Source organism: Gigantopelta aegis, chromosome 1, assembly GCF_016097555.1.
Source record: "Gigantopelta aegis isolate Gae_Host chromosome 1, Gae_host_genome, whole genome shotgun sequence".
NCBI classification, from domain to species: Eukaryota; Metazoa; Mollusca; class Gastropoda; order Neomphalida; family Peltospiridae; genus Gigantopelta; species Gigantopelta aegis.
In genome coordinates, this window is record NC_054699.1 from 8625440 (window position 1) to 8644685 (window position 19246).

Below are 19246 nucleotides of genomic sequence, written 5' to 3' on the forward strand. Positions count from 1 at the left end.
ACACAGAGATAATGGCTGGGAAAAAAAAAGAAAGAAAATGGTTGTATTTAACGAACGGCCTCAACACATTTATTTACGGTTATACACGGTTATTGGCGTCAGGACATAGGGTAAAGAACACACAGATTTTGAGAGGAAACCCGCTGTCGCCATTTCATGGGCTACTCTTTCCGATTAGCAGCAAGGGATCTTTTATTTGCGCTTCTCACAGACAGGATAGCACAAATCATGGCCTTTGTTGAACCAGTTATGGATCACTGGTCGGTGCAAGTGATTTACACCTACCCACTGAGCCTTGCCGAGCACTCACTCAGGGTTTGGAGTCGGTATCTGAATTAAAAATCCCATGCCTCGACTGGGATCCGAACCCAGTACCTACCAGCCTTTTGACCGATGGCCTAACCACGACGCCACCGAGGCCAGTCAGATATGGCAGAAGAGGGAAAGAGAGATTCATGAAAAAACCGAGATGGAGAGAGATATGGAGGGAGAGGGGGAGTGATAGAGAGAAAGAGATATATGGAAGAGAGAGAGAGAGAGAGAGAGAGAGAGAGAGAGAGAGAGAGAGAGAGAGAGAGAGAGAGAGAGAGAGAGAGAGAGAGAGAGATGGAAGATAGGGGCAGAGACAAGAAAACGAGAAATTGAGGGAACGAGGGAAAGAGAGAGGTTTTGAGCTAGAGCGTGTTAGAATAAAGCTACCTTTGCAAACAATGGTGCATATTCTAGTCGTTACGAAGCATTACATAATGCAGAGAGTGGGTATTTAATTTTGACAAAACAAATGGCGCTACATAATATATGAACGACCCCTCATCAAGTGTCTATGTATATTCTAAGTACTCGGCGATGCAGGGTTCGTTGTACCAAAGAAACACGTTCTGTGTCAAAGTGCGAGGTGCACCAACCGGCCTAGGTGGTGTCGTGGTTAAGCCATCGGATAACAGGCTGGTAGGTACTGGGTTCACAATCCGGTACCGGCTCCCACCCAGAGCGAGATTTAACGACTCGGTGGGTAGGTGTAAGACCACTACACCCTCTGTTCTGGACAGAGAGAGCAGATAGCTGAAGCATGTGCCCAGAACAGCGTGCGTGGACCTTAACTGGATATAAGCGCAAAAATAAGTTGAAATGAAGTGAAAAAATCAGGTGTGCCTTCATATTTACGGAATAAAAACAGCTGCTGTTTTAGTTGGTAGTAATATGTTACATTGATTATTTGGCCAAATACTATCATCCAGTGACACTAAATAAATACTACTGTACAGTATATACAGGAGGTTAATACCAGTGCAGAGTAGCCCAAACAATTGAGCTGCGATTTTCAGCAAAAATTAGCCTTGCTAATAATTTTTTAAAATAAAATCCCTTAAATGGACCCCCTAAATCTAACCCCCTATTTGTTTTCAGGTAGATTAAATATAAAGCACAATTGTTTTTGTTTGTGTACTGCCTGTGTGTGATGACACGTTGCTTTGATCAGTTTTGTTAGTAAACGTTAACATTATCGGCAATAGGAATTGATTTGGTATATTGGAAGCTATATACACATTTCCCGGAATGCACCGACTTTTCCGGTTAGCGAGCTCCATTGTGAATACTGACCTAGATATCGAATCTGCTCGGTGACGGGGAGTAAATTGAGATATATATATTTCAATGTACTGATTGCGAAACTGTGTAGTCGTGTTGCCGACTTGTACTGTAGATCAACCAGACGAATGTTTTGATGGTACTTTTAACAAAGTCCATATTTGGACTGGTGTTGGCACATTATAAATTGCAGCTGATACGGAAATCGAAAACGCTTTTCGGCTGGTTATTTTATAAGGTAAATAGTTGTTGAAGATAAATCGTAACAGCTAGCAACAATGGCTAAACAATGACACGGAACATGGTGACTAACTAAATAATATATTCCGGAACCAGGTAGAAGATACCGATTGTGAAAGAAGTATAGGTGACTAGGCTGGATAAAGAAAAGTTAAAGGAGCAAATCACAGATAAAATCAAACAGGCATAGAGTAGTTTAGACTCGAGCGCCCTTTAATATCATGTCCGAGAGTCTGTGCAGTGAGAGCGTAGTGGTTCCTATACTGGACATAAAGGAGGAATTTGCTACATGTGAAATATGTTTAGAAGATTTTGATAATGACAGAAGATCGCCAAGAACGTTACCTTGCTTTCATTCATTATGTTGTGACTGTCTAGAACAGATATGGAACAATTTGCCACAAGGTGTTCAATGCCCCACATGTCGACAGGCATGGCCTGTTCAAGGTACAATCAAAGAAACATTTCCACAAAACAAAATATTGACAAATTTAGTCGAGTACATCGAGTTGAAAAACAAGCCAGAAGACGTGTTGTGTTGGCAGTGTCCAAATAAGTCAAATGCTGTGATTCGCTGTTTGGAATGCCAACAATATATGTGTGAACTGTGTGCAGCATGTCATAAGAAGTTTCCATTTTCAGAAAAAAGCACAAGACGGTTAGTATTGCTGACCTGATTACCACGCCTCTGGAGTATTTCCAACAGAAATCTGTATGCAAAATACATGACGGCATGAAGCTTGATGTCTTCTGCAAAGCAGACGGTTGTCACACGCCAGTATGCACTACTTGTGTTATTTTGTCTCACCGAGATCATGACATATGTAATGTTAAGGAGGTCTACAACATGAAGAAGGATATGATTAACTCGTCTCTGGATGATATGAACAGAAGAACAAAGGCGTGTACAGCATACAAGGACGAACTGGTTCAGCAGAATTCTAGACTAGAAACAGTGCAGCAGCAGTTAATAGAAGATATCGACACCCGCTACCATCAAATTCAGTTAAAGGTACAAGAAAGTAAAGAAAAAGTGAAAAGCCTGGTTCTTCAGAATATAACAGAACAAAAGAAAGAGAGGGAAGAGCAGATAAGACTGGTTGAAGAATCGGAAACACTAAAATCAGCTCATGCTCTGTACTGTCACCAAGCTGTTGCTTTTGCTAGAGATGTGGACTTTATTGACATGTCCCAGTCACTGGAGGAGAAAATCAAGTCACTAACTGGAATACCAAAACTTCCTGACTTGAAGGTACAGGAGATCGCATTGGAGGCAGATGCATACGAAAGGCTGGAGCAAAGCATAGAGGCGATTTCTCTAAGAATAGAAACAAGAAATGATGGAGCACGTGTATCCAGCTTAACGTCACAGGATCAAGGTAATTTTACTATGATAACTTTAATATTAATTGCACTTATATTTTACAAATCGTTCCTGCCATTGATGTTGCAGTGCTTTTGTGACACTAGGCACTTGGGCACTACTATCGCCGTAATGCCTACCATCGTGACTTAGTTTGTTTCTACGATAGCCAGCCAGTTCCACGACACATCGTATACGTAGCTTACTGATGTCGTAAATTACAATGAAAATTTACAATAGGTTCGTGGCAGTTGTAAGCCACTGACGTAGAATGGCAGTTCGGTGATGATTTGATAATTTTCTAAGAAGGATACTTTGTGTTTCCCTGGCACCTCTATCCAATACCAGATGGCTTCCTGTTTCGGATAATGGTGGACTTGAAATTGATCATTTAGTCCTAGAAATGTTATGTGTACTCCAATGTCTATGTGTAGGGATGGAGTTTGGAACTGACATCACAGAATACATCGCGTCACGTGGTATTTTGTACAGTACACGTCGACTCTTACATGTAACGTGTAAAATTAGATTTGTATACCTAATTTCTTTTGCATTATGTGTGTAATTCATCTAAGAGACTAGTCTTATACTAGTCTGTGTTTGTACTTTTTTTATTTGAAATTCTATTCACATTAACTTGTGCTCAAGTGGATATAATTCACATCTACACTGAATATTGCCATTAGGCATATCTAGCGCCACACATTCTTACTTCCATTCATATTCCTTCTCAGGCTCTGCACTTGTCACTCCATGTATGCCAACCAGCTATCATGTTAACTTATCTCGAAATAACCCATTTCATGTCCAGTGTTCCTTTTGAAATTCCTTAGCCATGTCCATCTGATTGGGGAACAGACTGGTATGAATGATAACAAATGACAGCTTGCCAATTTGTTATCTTTATCGGCATTCTCGGGGATCATGATATAGGGTGGAGAAAGATGATGTAAACTCTACGGTAGTTCAAATCATAGATAAGATATATGAACATTAATTTCTGTTTATCTTCCATGAGCCACATACCTTGCTTACAATTGCACAGCAGAGATTGCTAGTCACGGTCTTCTCTGCATCTTTAAAGATTCCGCTTGTTACCAAGTTGAGTGTATAAACATGTTCGTAGCTGGGATGGTAAACAGGCGGCAATGTATAGATGTTGAAGAATGATCTTTGTGTCTGTATCATCTTGTGTACAAGCCAACTATACAACTCGCTAGGTCATGATTTGCTTTCTTGTGGACTTTTCTCAAATAAAACCTTTTTTTTCATTTAAAAATAATATCTTCCAGTCTATTGTGACCTTTGTAAGGGTTACTTAGATGAAGCGTGGTTTGGAAGAACCCTTTCTTGCTCGCTCTATAGATTTACTCACAGCACGAAGTGTGATATCTTTTCCTATAGGAAAGAATAAAAATATTCTTACATTTTCCATTTTATTACATAATATTTAGTGAAATATCTTAAAATATCAGTGACATAAAAGTGTTATTAGTCACTCAGTGACTATAACACATTTTAGAGTGAACATTTCAGTCTAAAATGTGTTATCGTCACTGTAGAAAGTGTTATCTTCACTGTAAGAAACCCGGAACTATTTTGCTACTGGCATTTTAAAAATAAAGGAAAATTGCCAAAAGTTATATAATAAATAGAAAATTTCATGTTTTTTGTCAGATATGATTTATATCTCAGCTCGTGAAGTTTGCAATCATATCACACTCATGGCGCATGCGCAACTCGTGAGATATGATTGCAAACTTCACTCGATGAGATATAAATCATATTTGACAAAAAACATGAAATATCCTCTATCTATTACATATCATCAGCAAATCTTCACATGATACATTTAGTGTCAAACTAGGAATGCTGCTATTATGCTATAGTGGATTATGTGCAAACGTTCTTCCATCCTGTAGATATTCCCCGATAATACATACTAAGAGGACAAAATGCCAAGGTCTCATTTGGTATTAGTCATATTACACAGTCCTGGGCATTCGTCAACCACATGGACATGGCAGAGAAATGTCCAAAGAAATACTGAAGCTGAAGTGGATGGTTGGTGGTTTGATGCTACAAGGGCAGTTGATATATTAATGGAGGAACCAGAGCAATGGTCCAGAGGAAAAACAAGAAGTTATAGAAATTGTGAACATGATAGATATTATATTTGAGTGAGATGAAAAGACTAAAATAGGAATGGAAGTCAAGTACTTGATATGTCTGATGATAATATTTGATGTCAATTATATACACCTAAGCATAAGATAAGCACAATTTAGATAGAAATTCATTTTAGAAATACATATACATGTATTACAAGCTGCTGTGGGAAACATGAATTGTACCGATAACTGTACTTTTTATAAGTGTATGTAGCCAAGTGCCAACTACGTGGCTGTTTCGTTAATATTATTATTGTAATATATAATTACACTTCCTTTCAGTTCACATGTATTTTATTTAGTACACATGTAGTAATATTTGAAGAGCACAGAGACACTTACACACTCTCTCTCTCTCTCTCTCTCTCTCTCTCTCTCTCTCTCTCTCTCTCTCTCTCTCTCTCTCTCTCTCTCTCTCTCTCTCTCTCTCTCTCTCTCTCTCTCTCTCTCTCTCTCTCTCTCTCCACTGACTGGTCTCACTTTCACTCTTATCGTGTTATAATCTCAACTACAAGCCTGGAAATAAGTGGCCCGTTACGGACACTCTCCAGTGCAAAGTTGTCATTTTTCAATGTTTGACAGTCACCAACTTAAGATTAGCGGTCATTTTGTCCGACACAAAACGAAATATGTTTTTACTGAAGTAGTCCGAAACGAACGTAGAACATTGTTCACTTAATGTGGACCTTGCACAAGTGTTGAAGCAGTTTGATGCAGTACGTTTTAAAATGCATATTTAACATTGCTTCTTGACCATATCATGCAGCATGTATGTGCTTGTTTTGGAACTGTTGCTAGAATGCCTTCGTGTTTGGCCGGAAATGGTTTTCCCCATGTCTATTAATAGACCGGAGCAAACCCGATGATCTGATGCGTTCCGAAAGACCCAAATTGACAACAACTATTTTAACATGAACATTTAACCGTCTAAACTGAACTGTGGACGAATAATCTGGTCCCATTGTATTTATTTAATGAAAGTTGTATCTCTGAAACCGCACGGTCCTGAGAGTAGCGGTCATTATTTACATCGGCCGAATAAACAGGTAGTTTGATGTGCGCATGCTCCGGGTTAGCTGTCAGTCTATATTTATCAACAGTACCTTAGCTCGTGTTGCGGTTCTTACGAATGTCAATTAAGCAATATAAATTAAATGAAAATGTATAATATTTGTTTTAAAATAACTGAAGTACACATTATTCAATACTTTTATTAAGTGCTTTGTTATTATAAAGTTATTTCAGTTCTAACGTGATTGGAATTCGTTGACATTGTGTTGGCTTCATGGCAGTGACCAGGCAGTCATGAACATATTTTTTTCTGTTGTAATTTTTTTAATGTATATTTATCCCAATTAATTTTTCAACTTCTCTTCGTGGAAATATATCAACTGTATTTCATTTCCAAATGAAATTGCATCATGTCAGAAAGTCCGACGAAACGTCAACTTGTTTGATTTTGAACAAAACGCCCCACCCCCAATCTACGTGCCATAATTGATTGTAGTTATTTGCCGATTTTGTTACTTCTACTATATTTAATAGTGAACAATCCAAACCCCAGTAAGCTGAATACCCATCCAAATAAGACTTCTTCTTCTTTCTTTCTTTCTTTCTTTTCTTGTTTTTTTTGTTTGTTTTGTTTTTTTTAACATTAAATAAGAAATGTTTGATGTGTTTTGGAAATAACAAAAAACAAAATACTATTTTTGTGACCAATGTAGAAAACAATCGACTCAAAAATAAATATCTTGCAGTAAATTTCATAGTATGAAAAAAGGCGTTCTCTGTGGGAAGGACTATAGATGGGTTTCACCACATCATGACTTGTTCTAAGGATATAACATACATGATTAATAAAGGAAAATTAATTCAACATTTCGTTGACGGGCACAGTCTATTTTTGACAGGCTCAAATTGACTGGCATAGGTAATTTTCACAGGCACCACTAAAAAAAAAATATTTCCAGGCCTGCAACAGTTTTGGTCCCCACAATTTAAAACCTAATGCATAATTTTCTTTCCAAGTACATATAACTGATTTGTTTTTCTAAGAACTAAGTAGCTAACTAACATTAAGATAATAATAATGTTAATGATTACACTGATTTATGTAGTATTAGTAAAATATACAAATGTTGTATTTACGATGATACACCCTGATAACAACAATCCATTTAATTTTCCTATCCATTAAATAATGAAACAATACCTCACTATTTTAGTCATAGTTTATTTTTAAGTATATTTTATATATTTGTGGTTATTCATTAATAACATTAAATATATATATAAGTACAAGTTCATCAAAATTACATTTAATTCAGAGGAAATATGTTATAGGGTGTATACTACCAAATTAAATCCCATAGACGACAATAGTAAAATATGTGGCTAAAACTGCAGCGTATCAATCGACATAAACACCACGGATATAAATACTACCACCCCTCACACTTAAAGTGAATCAGAATTTGTTTGTATGGTGAAGCTGCTCATTTCAGAGACAATAGTAAAATATGTGGCTAAAACTCCTACCTGCAGCGTATCAATCGACATAAACACCACGGATATAAATACTACCACCCCTCACACTTAAAGTGAATCAGAATGTTTTTCTTATGGTGAAGCTGCTCATTTCAGAGATAGCGGGTAGCCTTCCTCACAAACTTTGCGTACTTTGTTTTATAGGTACCCCATACATGTTTCAAGCACAAGGTTACTAGTGGAACTAGATGATATAAAATTGCATACATTTTTTGCCCAGATGAAACTATTCTATTTTATAACCAACACACATATATCACCTATCACAGGACCTGTGGTGTTAACTTCTGTATGAAAAGTTGGTGCACCTCGAACTTTGACCAAGCCAGTTTAGTACTACCTATAATGATAACATACATTTTTTCAAAAAGTTACCAACTATGTGTTATTATGACAACCAGGATTTGGTGTATTCTGACATAAACTAACAACTCCACTGAATCTTTTGCTTCTACAGTGAATCCTAATATAATGTATACCTCATAAGGCATATACAGTCAGACCTAGTTACAATGACCACGTTCGTCCCTGGGTCACTTTGTCGTTATATCGAAATTGTTGTTATATCGATTTATTAATCATCAGCTATTGAGTGTCAATAGTAGCAAGTGATTATTTCTATGCACCATCCCACAGACAGGATAACACATACAAAGGCATTTAATATACCAATTGTGCTACACTGGCTGGAATGAGAAATAGCCCAATGGTCCCACCGACGGGGATGGATCACAGACCATCATTAAATCCTGAGTATATTATTATTAATCAAAGCGCATTCACAGTCAATCTAATCGATTGGTACCTACTTCGTTTACAAAATGTCGTAAAACTAGTCGACCTGATTGTTCGAAGTTAATCCTTTAACTGAATGACTAAAGGCTTATGTTAAAAAGCAATACACGTCTACATAGTTAGCCGACATAGGTAACTCAGACATCATGTGACACTATCGGCCAGCGACGGGATCAAGGATGCCAAATGACTGTGTGTATACTGCCAACGTACTACGGCATCTGTGATTATGTAATGTCGTTGTAAAGAGGTGTTTTTAGACGTTGGGTGCACGTTTGTTCCTAATTTGCTCTGTCGGTGAACAGAATAGCATTGGTGTACGTTCGTTCTCGACAATTTGTGATCGGATGGTGTAAATGTCGAAGTAACGACGGTCGTTGTAACGAGGTCTGACTGTATATTGTATACAGTTTTGTACAAATGCAATATGTCATATTAAACCAATCCAATAAATGCAATTTCAGGGTTTGTTATGACAATCCGTTTAAGTTCCCTACGAAGAACTTGATCCAGAACCCTTTCAGAGAATTGCACGGACAATGCTTGATCTTGACTATAGCACTATCTGCATGGCTAATAATTGTATCATTATCCAGCCCCTGTGTGTGCTGTAACCTCACCGTGGTGCAGGGGTGTAACATTCTCTTTGAGAATGGCCAATACAGCACAAAATTGAAGTTTTGAGTAAAATTTAGTATCTGTAAAATTCTGTGATATTTGTGTTTTTGCACAGTTCTTTACACTGTTTTTGTTTGTCTTGAGTTTTTATATTGATGTTGATCATCACTTTATTTATTTGCATTACCATAGTTTGACACCCAATAGCCGATGTATTTTTCGTGCTGGGGTGTCGCTAAACATTCATTCATTCATTCATTATCCAGCCGCTGGCTATCCTGAAACAATCTCAACAGTGTATGGGAGTATTATCGTAAACATTCACCCTCATTCTGCTTGTTGTCAAAGAATAGCCTGTGTCTCTCTGGCATAGACAATGTATTACCAAAACACTTTCATGTATTTTTAAATGGTGTCAGCATTGTCTGCTTCACTCAGAGGCTGCAATGTAATTTCATTTTGTTTTGTCATGCTCCCTAAATAACACATCACCAAATTTACCTCTTCGGACGGAGACATATCGAGCCTGAATTGCCATCTTAATATCTTCTAACCAGTCTTGTAAGTCAGACTGACCTTCGTTTCCACTATATTTGGGGAGTTTATCTCTAAATGGCACATCACCAAGTTTACCTCTTCGGACGGAGACATATCGAGCCTGAATTGCCATCTTAATATTTTCTAACCAGTCTTGTAAGTCAGACTGACCTTCCTTTCCACTATATTTGGGGAGTTTATCTCTAAATGGCACATCACCAAGTTTACCTCTTCGGACGGAGACATATCGAGCCTGAATTGCCATCTTAATATCTTCTAACCAGTCTTGTAAGTCAGACTGACCTTCCTTTCCACAATATTTGGGGAGTTTATCTTTGACAACAAGCAGAGTGTATTTTTAAAATGCTGTCAGCACTATCTGCTTCACTCAGAGATTGCAATTTAATTTCATTTTGTTTTGTCATTCAGACTGACTTTCTTTTCCACCATATTTGGGGAGTTTATCTTTGACAACATACTCCCATACTAGGAGTATGTCTACGTTGCCACACTTGCTTTAATTCAGTTTGAGCTATGGTATGTTCATCTGTTAATTTTATACTTCTTAATTTCTCTGCTTCTAATTCAAGCTTAAGGACATCAAGTTCATTTCTCATTTTTGCCAGTGCCATATTTGATTATTAAAATGATAACTATATTTTCCATCAACAGTTACCTGATATCTTAAAGCACCTTTCACAACCAGTCTATCATATTATTTCCAACCAGTTATGAATTACACTGTACAGTAATAGCAAATACAAAATCAGTGTGCTTGGCGTGCACCACATACTATTTTAGTTGTATCAGTGAAGATGTTTATGACCACTGAGTGTTAATTACTCCGAAAATCACTGTAGTTTCTTAAGTTGATTTTATTGCTCCCAAATTGTCCATCGCTTACTTGCGAAGTCATTCCAGCTGACCGCTGCCGTCAACTATTTTTTTTAATTTTTTTATTTTAACTTTGTGTCTAAGACGAGGCCGTTAATTTATTATTAAGCATAGTCTCTACAAGCCTTGTTATCTAATACCAATTCGTGATTCGGTGTGGACACTATCTTTGCTCCTAGCCTCCTGTTATACAATGAGTTTTAATACCTTAGATCTCTATTTGTCTGATACATTTCAGTTTTGTTTTCCATTGGACCTTGTTTTTGTTGTTAAAATCAAATGTTTTCATTTATAATAAATATTTCGAGCAGGGCAATGAAAGAAGCTAATTTATCAATATTATTTTAGTATATTGTAGGTGATAGATAGGGAATGGGCGTTTTCATATTATAAGCCAGTTGAAATTATGCAAAGAAACCATCCATTAACACTCACCCTATGTTTCGTTGTACAGACATGGAACAAAATATCTCCAGACAGTAAAGTTCATGGTGATGTTAATGTTATATATAGCACGCCATCTCAAGACTTGACATATATCCACAATTCACATCTCAGGAAACCTGCACACCTTGGACTGCTGTATTGTGGGTCAATGTACATCTATAATAAAGGCACAACTCTCAGCACTTCACACCTTGCACTGCTGTATTGTGGGTCAATGTACATCTATAATAAAGGCACAACTCTCAGCACTGCACACCTTGGACTGCTGTATTGTGGGTCATTGTACATCTATAATAAAGGCACAACTCTCAGCACTTCACACCTTGGACTGCTGTATTGTGGGTCAATGTACATTTATAATAAAGGCACAACTCTCAGCACTGCACACCTTGGACTGCTGTATTGTGGGTCATTGTACATCTATAATAAAGGCACAACACTTAGCACTTCACACTCAGACGACTGCACATGTATGTTCAGTAAACACTGCATCACACTACCAAATGTTTGACATCCAATAGCTGATGATTAATAATCAATGTCGTTAAACAACACAAATTTTAAACTCTTCGACCGGTGCACTTGTCTGCATAACTTGGAATACAAAACATTTTCCCAATGAGCTATTTGTTGTTCCAGCCAGTACACGACATCATGTATATCAAAGACTTTGGTATGTGCTATCCATTATGTGGGATGGTGCATATAAAAGATCTCTTGCTACTAATAGAAAATGTTTCGGGTTTTCTCTCTATGACTATGTGTTAAAATTACGAAATGTTTGACATCCAATTGCCGATGATTCATAATTATCAATGTTGTTAAACAAAACCATTTTAAGACGTCCTTGCAAATTGCTTAATATGCGCATTTCGTTTTTGTCCTCAAACAGGTATGTTATTGGGACATTCTTGTTGCCACCTGTTTTCACTTTTATGTAGCTTTACATGTTTGACGTGTAGATAAAGCATGCATGTACACGTATGCTATCGATCCGTGTTTGATCAACTGTTTAATATGAAATAATCACATTGAAGTAATTCGCTTCAGAACCCCTGTTCAGTCAAAATGTTGAATCGTGATCTTCACAATCCTGTAAACTCACAACGTTGTCAATTCATTATACTGCTGAATGTCCATTCCTGTCTGTTTCGTTGATGTTATTACTGTAATATATAAATATATAATTACACTTCCTTTCAGTATACATGCAGTGATATTTGTACAGTTCAGAAACACACACACACACGCACACACACACACACACACACTCTCTCTCTCTCTCTCTCTCTCTCTCTCTCTCTCTCTCGCGCGCGCGCGCGCTAGTGATCTCACTTGCTTTCCTCTTTACCCTACTGGTCAGTATGAACAACATTCATAATATGGTTTTAAACCTGTTCGAAATACTATGTTTCTAATATCCAGGTCATTTCAATTCCATCGTCTCACTGTACTTGGTCAGTTGACTAAAGCTTATTGGTTTGGTGGAATAAACTCTCCAGTTATCCAGCTTTAAATTCAAAGCAGTGAAATAGTCCACAATTATTTCCAAATATTTCAGAAAATTATTTTGAGTGGTCGATCAAAAATTTGTTCTGTTAAAACTAAATATGGTACCTACATTCAAAAGTACCAACAGATTGCTTGCAGACAACCTGATTTCAGTATGTCTCTGAATTCGCTTCACAATGTCTCTGGCATGGAACCGGAACTAATGGTAGTTGACCCCCCAGCAATAAGTCATTAACAAAAGATAAAACTTTGATATTATTTTTCTTTATTTATGCTGGCAAGATTTATCGCTTGTCAGTGGTAATATCTGGTTATTTATTTATTTGTATTACTTTTTACAGCTCTACCCACAGATGGATTGAATTGTTCAAGGACATTAAGGTAAGCCATGCATGCTCTTCATTATTTTTATATAGTTTAAATAGTGAAAATGAAATTATACATGTCATGGAATTTCCATAACTTAACCAAATAATTGTGTGTGTTTTGTTTTGTTTCTCTAGCATTACGTTTTTAGTATTATTATGATTATTTTAATATAATTTTATTTAATTTTATATTTTATTTTTATTTAATTTATTTATTTACTGTAATAATTTTTTAGACAGCAGACAAACGAATATCCTGAGCAGAGTTCATCTGACCATGGAAGACATCAGAATATGTCCAACCGAAAAATAAAAGAGATAAAAAAGAGGGAGAGAAAATGGAGAAAAATCAACAAAAACACTGATGGGACCAAGACATTCGATTATTTCTTTCCAGAGTAGGTGTGCATTTTTGTACCTAAATATGTCTATGTATGTATTGGTGCATGCATGCGTGCAGGTATGCTTGTATGCATTCGTTCGTTCGTTCATGCGTGTGTGCATTCAAATACATGAATGGATGGATGGTGGATGTATACATGCATGCGTTTGTGTGCGTGTCTGCCTATGTGTGGATCAATGTATGTTTGTATGTATGTATGTATACGTCGCTCGATGGGTGTTCGTGTGTATATGTATGTGCGTTAGTGCATGTGTTTGTATGTGTGTGTATTCACGTGCGTATGTGTGTGCACATGTGTATGTGTGTTTGTATGGGTACGAGTGTGCGTGTGTGTGCGTATATATATATATGTGTGTATGCGTATATATATATAACAGTACGTGTGTGTGTGTGTGTGTGTGTGTGTGTGTGTGTGTGTGTGTGTGTTTGTGTTTAATCTTGATTTCATTTTGTTCTTAGAACACAGGTTGATGAACCTTCCACACAAATGTCCTCCTCAGACGAGTCTGAACCTGAGCAAGAGAAAATGTCGAACCGAACAAAAAAGAAAAGAGAAAAAGACAGATTAACTATCGATGGCGCTGATGGGGTAAAGACATTCGATTATTTAGGTCCACGGTACAACAGATCAAAAAAAAAGAACACGAGTGGTGAATTAAAATCCGGCTGTCAACAATCACGTTGGAGAAATAGTAGGTTACATTAATGAGCATACACTTTGTATATCCCTACATAATATCAAACTATTGTATAAGATTTTTGTTTTAAGAAGGCTGAACAACTTTCAATGTAAAATTGCTAATTGAAATGTTATTGTTCGATGACTTTGAAAGCATCTGTTAATATTGAAACATCGCCATAGTACATGTGCTTACGTGTCTGTAAATGCACCCCGTGACCTTATAAATATTTATCTAATTTGGAAAGTTATCTGCCTGACAGTATGTGATCTGCACTATATCATATTGTGCAATTAGAGGTATTATCCCTATTCTAATACTACACCTATTAGGTCTAATTGCAAACCATTTTATTGTGTTTTTATTTTAAAAATCACCAACATCTTAAACAGGCAATTATCTATTCTCCTTTCTTACGATGTTCAATGAAAACGCTTGTAATAAATTACAGCGTGGCGTAATCTTTTTTTCCATCTTGATATGACGTCACTGACTTAGGTGTGAAGCAGATTTGTGACAAATGTGTCCGTAGTTTACGAGTAAAACTACAACGGGGTTAATATTTATTCTATTTCCTTCGTATGTCATATTATAATCGTATGTCATCTTAGCTGTGTTGTTAAACAATTGGCTCTAATAAAAGTACACCTCTTTCTGATTGGCTAATACATTTCCCAGAAACCACTTTCTTCACTGTGGCTATCCAAAATGACGTCATTTACGTTTAATGTCATTTTCATTAAAAAAACAAAAATAACCGTGACGGTGTCACATACCAAGACATCATTTGAATATCGAATAACTGATGACTGAAATTATAGTTATGGTCCGTCCCATCCTACAAAAAGCGTTTTTGTTTTTCATAAATAATTTTAGTTTGGTCTGACGTAATAAGAAAAGTAAAGGTGTTTGTGAAAATAAAATTGTGCAATTTAGGAAACAATCGGTCCAGAAAGAAATAACTTGTAAATTTTATAGTCTGTAAAAAAGGTCTTCCTTGTGGACTATAAGTATATAGTTTACCAAAAAGACGTTATACTATAAAGAGGTTGTAATGAATATGACGTCATAAGGGTTCTGATCAGGTTTTCAAGACGTCTACAATGAATACAAATTACTCCGACTACCAATGAAAGGCTGGTAGACAGGATATTTACTAGTTTAGCATACTAATTCTATGGTAATAAACACAATATTACATTCGTGTCCATGACAGACGATGTTTACGATACTTTTGCCCAAATGATCATATTTCCTTTGCTCTCGCTCGGGAAATATGATAATGTAAGGAGTCCTGTCATAAACATCGCCTGTCATGGACATTCATATAATATCCTCCTTTTTAACATGATTTGTTGGACTACTCGATATACTAACACATATTTTTTGTTATTTTCTGTTATTATTGGAGTTTACTTGTGTGTAGCTGTATTTGAACCTCATATTGAATTATTTCGAGGAATTCGCTTGGACTAATGTCTGACAAGAACCACGTTGAAGAGGTAGGCCTAACAGTTTATAACTTGTTTATATTTTCAATCACGTTTTTAATAATTACATAAAATAATGTGTGAAAGCGAAAGTCTTATTTTCATGGGTCTTTTAATGATTGCATAAACTAATGTTAATATCTCAAAGCGAAAGTCTTATTTTAATGGGTCTTTTAATGATTGCATAAACTAATGTTAATATCTCAAAGCGAAAGTCTTATTTTCGTGTTATTTTTAATAATTACATAAACAAATGTTAATAAGTGAAAGCAAAAGTCTTATTTTCGTGTTTGTTTTGTTTGTGTTTGTGGGGTTTTTTTTTTTAATAACTACATAAAATTATGTTAATAAATGAAAGCAAAAGTCTTATTTTCGTTGTTTTTTAACAATTACATAAACTAATGTTAATGAGTGAAAGTGAAAGTGAAAGTCTTATTTTCGTGATTTTTTAAAAATAATTACATAAAATAATCTTAGTAAGTGAAAGCAAAAGTTATTTTCGTGGGTTTTTCCCAAAGGTGGCGCTGGTTTACGGCTCTGAATACTGTTTAAAATTATACTAAAAAATCGATTATCATTTCGATGTCGTCTTCATTATCAAATTATTGCTCCAAAAGGTATGTGTTAGATAAAAAAATGTCTTACTTCAGATGGCGATACAATTATTTTTGATCAACATACCTAGCTAGACGACCAGTCACGAATCGACAGCTTTTAAACACCAGCGGACTGACACGCGACTGTCTGTGACACTCGGCATCTTGCTAGACAAAGACAATACCAGTTTCCACGTCATTGACAACAACACCTGCGGACTGACACACGACTGTCTGTGACACTCGGCGTGTTGCTAGACAACGACAACACCAGTATCCACGTCATCGACATCAACACCAGCGGACTGACAGGCGACTGTCTGTGACACTCGGCTTGTTGCTAGACAACGACAACACCAGTACCCATGTCATCGACATCAACACCAGCGGGCTGACACACGACTGTCTGTGACACTCGGCTTGTTGCTAGACAACGACAACACCAGTGTCCACGTCATCGACATCAACAGCAGCGGACTGACACACGACTGTCTGTGACACTCGGCATGTTGCTAGACAACGACAACACCAGTACCCACGTCATCGACATCAACACCGGTGGACTGACACGCGAAAGACTGTGAAACCCGGCTTGTTGTTGGACAACGACAACACAAGTATTCACGTCTTCGACATCATCACCAGCGGACTGACAAGCGACTTTCTGTGACACTGGGCTTGTTGCTGGACAACGATAACACCAGTATCCACGTCATTGACATCAACACCTGCGGACTGACACATGACTGTATGTGACACTTGGCCTGTTACTACCAGTCTCTACGTGATCAAACTAACACACACGAGCTCAAACATGCACGTGTCACAGCCTCTTGATGTCGGTGTTTGATGTTCTCCACCCTCAAGTTTTCCATATGAGAGTTCCAACTAAAGTGTGCACTGTTGATGTTACTATTCCTATCACTATCGATTACTATTATTATTACTATGAAATGTTTTATTTTTGTGGGATTATTTGTTCGTTGTTTTGCTAAATTAGACATTTCGTTGGGTACTAAAATTAGAGGATCGAAACAACATCGTCAAAAATGTTTTATCCTTAAATTCGTTGAAAGTATTAGTCCAAGAATTACACGAAATTAGATTACCGCGACGAAAAGTGATTTCATGGTACTATTACTATGTGTTATTATTAACGTCAATCCTTAGACGAGCTATGTCTCCCACCAAACCCAATAGTTATGAACAGTGGTCCATGTTTTTCAAGTTATCTTAGCACTACCATATATGGTAAAAGCGTCGTAGATCGCGACATGCGTCATCATAACGTCATAGCTTACGAAGGTTTTACAATAACGTAACGCTAAAGCAGCTTTAAAAACCTGTAGCCCGTTTAACAATTGGTATGTACTGTTGTGTCATGCTGTATTGCCAATTGGTTCCGTACTTATATAGTTCCTCATTTTGTTCTCATTTTGTTTTCTATTTTGTGTTGTAAGCTTTTTAGTTTTTATGTACTGTAAGGCATACGGAAATAATGTTTGTTTGTTTTCTTTAACGATACCACTGGAGCACATTGATTAATTAATGATCGGCTATTGGATGTCAAACATTTGGTAATTCTGATTCGTAGTCATCAGAGGAAACCCGCTACACGTTTCTAATACAGCAAGGGATCTTTTATATTCACTTTCCCACAGACAGGAAAACACATACCACGGCTTTTGTCCAGATGTGGTTCACTGGTTGGAACGAGAAAACAAAAATCAGCTGAATGGATCCACCAAGGTGGTTCGATCCTATGACGCAAGCACCTTAATCGAACACTCAACTGATTGAGCTAAATCCCGCCCCGCATACGGAAATAAAGTACACTGACTTTAAATATTTCCTAAACTTTATACCAGTCGTAAACGGGGACCCATGTTCTTCCTCATAGCAAAGGGCACTACTAAACAACGAGATTAATATGTGTTCAACGTTTCGTGAAGTTATCTTGAACAGTTTTAGTGTGGGGGTAACTATTTAGTGTTTCCTCTATAGGAGGACAGCCATTCCCGGGAAACCCTTTACTGGACATTTCATCCTTCTTACACCGCCACAAAGAGGACTGCCACTCTCAGACTAGTTTACTAAATCAAAATCAAAACTAACACTGGACAGAGCTCATTGGAATAAGTATGGCTGTGATGACATGCACTCATGAATCACTGTCATAACAGTGGTGATATCAGATGTTCGCGTGTACCTGTCTACAACATACTATCAGATGTTCTTTAAAAACACGCACATCCTGGTTCTCTGACGTGTACCTGTCTACAACATACTGCTAGATGTTCTTTAAAACACGCACATCCTGGTTCTCTGACGTGTACCTGTCTACAACATACTGTCGGGTGTTCTTTAAAAACACGCACATCCTGGTTCTCTGACGTGTACCTGTCTACAACATACTGTCGGGTGTTCTTTAAAACACGCACATCCTGGTTCTCTGACGTGTACCTGTCTACAACATACTGTCGGGTGTTCTTTAAAAACACGCACATCCTGGATCTCTGACGTGTACCTGTCTACAACATACTGTCAGATGTTCTTTAAAACCACGCACATCCTGGTTCTCTGGCGTCATTGGTAATATCAGATGTTCGCGTGTACCTGTCTACAACATACTGTCGGGTGTTCTTTAAAAACACGCACATCCTGGCTCTCTGACGTGTACCTGTCTACAACATACTGCCAGATGTTCTTTAAAAACACGTACATCCTGGTTCTCTGACGTGTACCTGTCTACAACATACTGCCAGATGTTCTTTAAAAACACGTACATCCTGGTTCTCTGACGTGTACCTGTCTACAGCATACTGCCAGGTGTTCTTTAAAAACACGCACATCCTGGCTCTCTGGCGTCGTTGGCTATTTTGTTTTATCACAATTAGGTATTATATGAAACAGCATCATATTTAGTGATCCGTCATATTACTAATGACATCTTTTAAACAATGTCCAATACATGACGAATGTCTGAATATTAAAA

General features: G+C 37.2%; 1 protein-coding gene across 1 annotated transcript; it reads left to right on the forward strand.

The window, feature by feature from the left end:
* The first annotated feature begins 1609 nt into the window (after positions 1-1609).
* Positions 1610-17750, forward strand: LOC121370306 (E3 ubiquitin-protein ligase TRIM56-like). Its single transcript, XM_041495449.1, is given in 5 exon segments — positions 1610-2454; positions 2457-3209; positions 13056-13095; positions 13319-13480; positions 13945-17750. Coding segments are annotated over 5 exon segments (1605 nt in total). The 5' UTR covers positions 1610-2051; the 3' UTR covers positions 14192-17750.
* The last annotated feature ends 1496 nt before the right edge of the window (positions 17751-19246 follow it).